Raw genomic sequence first — 7,281 nt, forward strand, 5'->3', positions numbered from 1 at the left:
TCCTGCCTCAGCCTCCGGAGTAGCTGGGACTACAGGCGCCGCCACCTCGCCCGGCTAGTTTTTTGTATTTTTAGTAGAGACGGGGTTTCACCGTGTTAGCCAGGATGGTCTCGATCTCCTGACCTCATGATCCGCCCGTCTCGGCCTCCCAAAGTGCTGGGATTACAGGCTTGAGCCACCGCGCCCGGCCTGATGCTTTGATTCCTAACTTTTAGCCTCCAGAACTGTGAAAATAAGTTTCTGGTTTGAATGCACTCAGTTTGTGGTGGGCTGTGTTATGCGAGCCCTAGGAGGCCACCACATAGGGACTCAGGATTAACGCCTCAGAGTCAGAAGAGGCTAGGATCCCAGGAACCATGGGCTGCCACACAGCCTGGTCTGATTATCTCCAGGCTTGCTTTCCGTGACAGAGAAATATGCCTTCAGCTGTGTAAGCAGTTATAGGTAAGCAAGTTTGATTACTGTTTGGGGACAGGGTCCCACCTGCTACCCACACACCCTGGCGAATTTCCCTGACCCCACTCCTCAGGCAAGCAGGGTCTCCACATCAAAGAGGGGGTGCCTGAGGCTGGCTGCCTGGAGGGCCCTGAGTGCAGCTCTTCCTGCTTCACTTCGAGGCACCCTGATGGAGAGAAGGCAGTGCCGCAATTGTCCTTTCTCAGCTGAGGACCTTTCCCAGCCAGCAAGGACAGCACAGCCATCCTCCAAGGACAAGAGTGTCTTTATTGTAGAGTTAGGACTGGGGCCTCTATAGGGGCTTCTGGTTTCTGGGCTGTAGGTTTGTGGGGTGTGGGATCTTGAGTCAAAGGTGGGAGACTAGGGCAGGGTATCAGAGGGTGATATCATCCTCGTACAGGGACAGCAGCAGCAGGACGGTCCAGCCGCCCAGCAGGCCCACGTTGTGCAGCAGAAAGAGGAGCCAGGGCCGCGGGTCCCGTACTTTCAAGATGGCCGGGAGCTGAGGAGCAAGTGGGCACCAGGTCAGCGCCCGTGCTTGGCTCCGCTGCTCAGTTCCCGGCCCAGAGCAGCCCCTCCCCTCGCCATCCTGACCATGTCGCAGAGTGCCACGTAGAGGAACAGGCCGGTGGCCACTGCCAGGATCCAGACCTCGCTCTCCTCGCCGACTCCAACCGCGAGTGCCACGTAGAGACCGGCGAAGGCCGTGAGCGCAGAGGCCAGGTTCACCAGCAGCGCTTGGCGCACGGACAGCCCCGCGTGCAGCAAGGCCGCGAAGTCTCCTGGGGGCGGGTCCGCATCAACAGCTCCGCCCTCCTATTTACATGCCCCGCCCACCTCCTTTCGGTCCCGCGCTCTTACCACCAGGCCCGGCCCACCTGTTCCCGGTCTCCCCGCTCAGCCCCGTGCGGCCCCGGCCACCTCCTTCCAGGCCCCGCCCGCCGCTCACCCAGCTCGTGCGGCAACTCGTGGCAGAACACCGCCAGCGAGGTGGCCAGCCCCGTCTTCCAGGAGGTCGCGAAGGCGGCGCCCACGGCCAGCCCATCGGCGAAGTTGTGCACGGCGTCGCCCAGCGTGATCACATAAGGCAGTAACCTCAACTCTGCGGATGCAGCGGCCGTGGGTTCGCGTGGCCTGTCCCCGACCGCCAAGTCCCGGGCCCCGCTCACGCTCCACACAAACCCCAGATCCCCCAGCCCTTCCGGGGTCGCCCCCTGGGCTCCCCTGGGCTCACCTGGGCTCAGTCTCCTGGGCTCCGGGTTCAGCAGCTCCGGGCTCTCCTCCGCCACCTGCGAGGAGCCTTGAGTAAGTCCCGCCCAGAGGTAGAGGAGGAACGCGGCAGGGCGGGGCCCCAGATCACCGCGGGAGGCGGGGCCGCAGGCCTGGGGTGGGGCTGGGAGTGTGGGCGTGGGAAGGGGTCTGTGGGAGGGGCTCCGCGTGGGGTGGGGCATCGGGCGCCCACTCACCAGGTCCGCGCGGGAGCCCTCGTGGGGCGGCTTGGGCTGCCGGAGTTCGCTGGGTGCCAGCTGCAGGGACACACCGTGGCTGTGGCCGCCGTGGCTGTGGCTGCTGTGGCCACAGGGCCCGTCCTCCAGGTCCTGTGAGGGTAGCTGCTCAGTGTCCGCCAGGCCCCCAGCACACCCACCAGCCAGGTACCTTCCCAAGAAGCCTGACCTCTGGGTCCCTGGGCAGCAGGAGGTTGAAGAGGTTCTCAAACAGGAAGAAGGCGTAGAGCCCGGCCAGCATAGCCAGGAGGCGCCAGGTGGGCTGTGGGCTGAGGCCCTCTTCGCTGTGTGTGTGCAGCCCCAGCACCTGGGGAGTAGGGGCGCTGGGCTGGGGGGGCACAGAGCGCCTCCCTCCAAGACCCAGGGAGAGGGGTCAGGGGTCGGGGGTGGTGTGGGTAAGGGCCCTGGGAGGGCATGGCCTGGGGGTCCATGGTGGGGAAGGGAAGGCCAGGATCGGGGGGTTGTGGGGGCAGACCTTGGGCGTCAGGTGCAGGACAGCATCCCCAGTTAGTGCACCCACCGCCAGGCTCAGGAAGGTCTGCAGGATGTAGTGGGTGACCCCCCTGCAGCCAGTGCAGGTCAGCAGCAGGAGGCCAAAAACCGCGCAGAGGCAGATGAGCAGCGTGGCCAGGGAGCCGTACAGATACCCTGGGGGTGGGTGAGGTGGCTGTCAGAGCTTTTCTTCCAGACTCAGCCCCTGCTTCCCGAGTGTCGCTCACCAGAGCTGCAGGCGGTCAGTGTGGCCCAGTCCCTCACTTAGGCTGACGCTCCTGCCTCAAGCCCCACTCCCCTGGCGACGCCACATTCCCCTGTGTCTGCTGTTTCTACTTCCAGGCCCTGCTCCCTCTCTCCATCCCTCATCCTCGGCGGCCACTCCTTCCTCCCTATGTGGCCAGCACAGTGCCGGCGTGAGCACTCACTCTCCGCCTGGCTGAGCTGGTCCTGGACGGGGAGCCTGGGCTGGGAGGTGCAGGCTCCACTCAGCTGCTGTTGCAGCAGGGCAGGGCTCAGTTGGACCCAGGCCTCCGGGGTCACCCCAGCCTGCTCCGACAGCCCATACACAGCCAGCACGTCCCCGGCACTCAGGCACACCTAGGGGAGTGGCAGGACAGGCTCAGGGCCCTGAGCAGACCCCAGTGGGGCCCCATCTTACCCCAGGGCACAGCTCACCGTGTCCCACACACTGGAGCTGTCGTTGGAGGTGATGCGCGGCACAGGGTCCTGGCCGCTGGCTCCCCTGTGCTGATGACTGTGGGCCTCACTGCCTACCCCCAGGCGCTGCATCAAGGCCGACAGCTCTAGCAGGGAGAAGAGTCAGCACGGCAAGTCTGTGTGGGCTCCAGCCCTGCCCCCCAGGGACATGGAGGCTGGGGACTCAGGGGTGCCCCCCTCCACAGCCCAGCCCAGGCCTCACCGGCCAGCGTCATAGGGGCCTCGCTGCTGTGCTGCTGGAACACAAAGTCCACGAAGTACTGAGGGCTCGGCAAGGCATGGAAGCAAGACCCACTCCTGACGTGGTCCAGCAGGGCAGCCAGGACGCCACCGGCACTGCCTGGAGCCCCCGCCCCCACCGCCTCCTCCAGCAGCTGAGGAATGTCTACGCAGGCCTGGGGAAGAGGGGCCTCCGCCTCAGCCTTTGGTGTGACCTTGCATCCAGTTCTGCCATCCACCCAGCTGCCCCTGGATGCATCTCCCACGCCAACTACAGGATCTGCCCCCACCAGCCCCACCCTTCCCTGGAGCCACAGCCCTCCCTGCCGGGCCCAGCTGCTTCAGGCTCCCACTCAGCCCTCTGGGTTCCTCCCTCGTGAGACCCCTCCTGGGGCTCCTGCAGGCCCCCAGGTGCTCGGTAGTGAGCTCCACATTGTGAATCCCTAGCCGGAGGCCGACTCCCAGGTGTCTCCCCAGGCCCCCAGGCTCCCTGAAGGCTCTGCGGCCAGGCCTGGCCCCCTAGGCCGTGGGGCCCTCCTCGCCCACTCCCCTGGTCTGCCTGGACTGTCCCTCACCGTCTTGGGGGTCTGGCCAGCAGCCTGGGCCTGCATCCTCTGCAGCAGCCAGCTTAGGCCCGGGGTCAGGGCCTTGGGGCTTTCGAGCAGGGCCAGGAGATGGTCTGCACGAGAGGCCCAGCGGCCAGCCCGAGCGTCCTCACACGTGCCCTCGGGGTTGCTGAGGTAGAGGACGGCGGCGGCACTGAGGCGGGCAATGTACCTGGCCTCCAGGACCGGGCCTGGGGGCAGCCCTGGCCCCTCAGGCTCGCCCAGGCCCAGGGCGTCCTCCACAGACAGGCACTGTGGGCAGAGACAGGTGAGCAGGAGCTCTGGGCCCACCAGGGAGGGGAGAGGCAGGCCTGGCCAAGGGGCTTCCCCACAGGCCTGTTTCCTCTCCCTCTCAGGTCCAACAACGTCCACCATCCTCTCTCAACCCCTTGTGCCCTTCCGTCTCCCCAGGACCCTGTTCTGCTTCCCCAACTACAGGGGTGCACAGAGAGGGGTCCCCAACAGTGGTCCCCCATCCCCAGGGGACTCCCCTGGAGCCACTGCCAATTTGATGGCTGGGGGCCGGCAGGGGGAGGTGGCCCTGGGGTCCTGGGGAGAAGAGGGACTGCGTGTCCCTGGAGAGGTGTGCCTGTCTGCCCTCATGAGCATGAGGGTGGGCTCTGGCCTGCGGGGAGGGCCAGGGTGCCCAGGTACTGCCGCCAGCCTCCTCCGCCTCCTGGAGTTTGCCCAGGGCCCTTTGCTGCCAGTTGGCAGGGCGGAGCGAGCGGGAAGAGGCCAGGGCTGGGGGACCCGTCGGGTGGGGCTGTTACCTTTCCACACGGCCCGTTGGCGCAGTGCACACGGTCCGCCAGCGTATTTAACAGGCCGCCCAGTGCCTCTTGATCCACAGCGCCCTGGCCGGAGGTGAGCAGGCTCAGCAGACCAGCAGGCGGGGGCGCCGTCGCCGTCACCGTCACCGTCACCACCAGCACAGCCAGCAGCAGCCCAAGCTCCAGCGAGACCAGGGACGCCATACTCAGCTCCCAGCGTGCTCAGTGGGTGTTGCTGTGGCCAAGGCCCAGTGCTTCTGGGCTGGCTGAGGGCGGCTTTGCTGGGGTTGTCCAGGGCCAGACTGGGGCTGGGCTAGGACCCGCCCGGCTTGGCCTGCATGAGGACCTCTCCCAGGTATTCCTGCAGAGCTCTGTGATTGGCTGCTGGAGATGCCTGGGTTAACCATTCCAGCGGCAGATCCTCCCCAATAGCCTGAAGCCACTGCTGGTGGGGGGCGAGGGCTGGGCCCCTTCCCCTGGACAGGCAGCCTGGGTGGGCTTTTTTTTAGATAGAGTTTTGCTCTTGCTGCCCAGGCTGGAGTGCAATGGCGTGATCTTGGCTCACTGCAACCTCCACCTCCCGGGTTGAAGTGATTCTCCTGCCTCAGCCTCCCAAGTAGCTGGGATTACAGGCGGTGCCACCACACCCGGTTAATTTTGTATTTTTAGTAGAGGCAGGGTTTCTCCATGTTGGTCAGGCTGGTCTTGAACTCCCAACCTCGGGTGATCCGCCTGCCTCGGCCTCCCAAAGTGCTGGGATTACAGGAGTGCGCCACCGCGCCCAGCCAGCCTGGGTGAGCTTCTGTCCTCTTCCTGCTGCCCCTCAAGCTATGGGGCAGGGCCGGAGTGTCCCCTTCTGGCTCTCCATCTGGAGGCTGCCTCCAAGCTGGGGGACGCAGGGCAGAGGTGCACAGATGCCCCCAGAGCCTGAGAGCTCCCAGGTCCATGCCTCTGCCCCTCCCAACAGAGGCTGCCCCGACACCCTTGGTGGCCCCAGTTGGGGGTGGGGACATGGACCCCCTCCTGGGTCCTGGGTTATGGTCCCTGTTGGGGACTGCGATGGAATCAAAGGAACCGAAAAGGTGCCTGCTGCTTCATGCTCCCTTAGGCCAGAGAAAGCCCCAGGAAGCTCCAACACAGACAACCAGGAAGACGGACCTGGGCCCTGGCAGCCACCTGGCCGGGCTTGGGTCAGGATAAGATTGGGGTAAGACCCCAGCTCTAGCCCCGGGGGCAGGGAGGCTGTGGCTCCCAGCCCTGCCCTCCCTGTGGGCTCCTTCTCTGGCCGTTGAGCCTAGAGGCCTTATCTCGACTGTGGTGGTGATGGCAGGAAGTCTGGGGGAAGGGGAAGGCAGATCTCAGGGCAGCTTTGCCTTCTGAAGGGGGAGTGCAGGTGCCGCCTCCTGCCCAGTCCAGCCAGCCTGACCCTGAGTGTTGTGGGTGGGGCTGGGGCGGGGAGCTGGATGCCTGAGGCCCAAGGACTCTGTCCTGCCATGTGCAGGGCGGGATGGGGCAGGGCAGGCATTGGGCCCAGTGTCCTGGGGTCAGGGTGCTTCCCCTGGCAGCCTCACCCTGCCAAGCGGCAGATCTCATGGTGCCCCTCTGGCTGGGCCCACTCACAGTGGTGTCCTTCTGGGGGCCCTTAAGGGAGCCCGCTGGGGGTGCAGATGATTTCTGGGGCATGATGGGGGCAGCTCTGCACACTGCCCGAAGATGTTGCGGTCCCAAACTGGCCTTTTCCCTCCCACACCACCCCAGGACCAATGGGCTGGCTGGAGGCCACCCATTCTAAACCAGGCTCAAGGGCCTATTTTAGCTTCAGGGCAAAGGTCTTGGGCTGGGCCTGACTCTGTGCAACTGGGCAAGACCCTGACTCTAAAGAGGAAAAAACAAAAAAACATAAGCCCATGTTCACTAACAGCATTATTCAAAAGGTGGAAGCAACTCAAATATCCAAACACGTGTGAGTGAACACACTGTGGCTGATCCAGTGGAACATGATTCAGCCTGAAAAAGGAAGGAAACCGGCCTGCGCTGTGACTTGGATGCACCTTGATATAGAGGACTACGTGCTCGCAAAGGAGACGTTCCCGATAAGTCCTGCTCTTGCAAAGAAGCAGGGCGTTCCCGATAAGTCCTGCTCTTGCACCAGAAAGTCAGGGAAAGGTCAGAAAAACAACAATGTGTCTTGTGACTTGGTAACATTCCACAAACGACTGTATAAAATAAAGCGGAGTGTGTGGTTTGGCACAGCCACCATGTTTGTCTTGTCTTGTGTTGTCTTGTGTGTTCATTCCTTTGTTTAGGAAACACGCGGACCCCAACACCTTGAGGACACTGTGATGAGCAAAAGCAGCCAGACACAAAAGGGCAAGGACGGTGTGATCTAACTCACGTGAGGACCCCAGTCAAATTCATGGAGACAGAAATGTGGGCGGCAAGCCACCCAGGTGCGAGGCAAGAGATCGAGGGCACGAGCTGTTCCAGTCTAATAAAATATATAAAATAACAAGA

General features: G+C 63.6%; 1 protein-coding gene across 1 annotated transcript; it reads right to left on the minus strand.

Annotated features, from left to right (window-relative positions):
* Positions 1–703: 703 nt before the first annotated feature.
* SLC39A4 (solute carrier family 39 member 4) lies at positions 704–5,283 on the minus strand. The gene is made up of 12 exons (XM_031935938.1): positions 4,768–5,283; positions 3,968–4,249; positions 3,376–3,568; positions 3,132–3,259; positions 2,882–3,053; positions 2,437–2,609; positions 2,131–2,268; positions 1,923–2,054; positions 1,691–1,745; positions 1,406–1,558; positions 1,051–1,238; positions 704–958 (listed from the first exon to the last, which is right to left on the minus strand). Exons 1-12 carry the CDS (start codon positions 4,969–4,971, stop codon positions 830–832), a joined length of 1,947 nt encoding a protein of 648 aa, XP_031791798.1. The 5' UTR covers positions 4,972–5,283; the 3' UTR covers positions 704–829.
* Positions 5,284–7,281: the final 1,998 nt, after the last annotated feature.

The sequence above is a fragment of the Piliocolobus tephrosceles genome, chromosome 7 (assembly GCF_002776525.5).
Source record: "Piliocolobus tephrosceles isolate RC106 chromosome 7, ASM277652v3, whole genome shotgun sequence".
NCBI classification, from domain to species: domain Eukaryota; kingdom Metazoa; phylum Chordata; class Mammalia; order Primates; family Cercopithecidae; genus Piliocolobus; species Piliocolobus tephrosceles.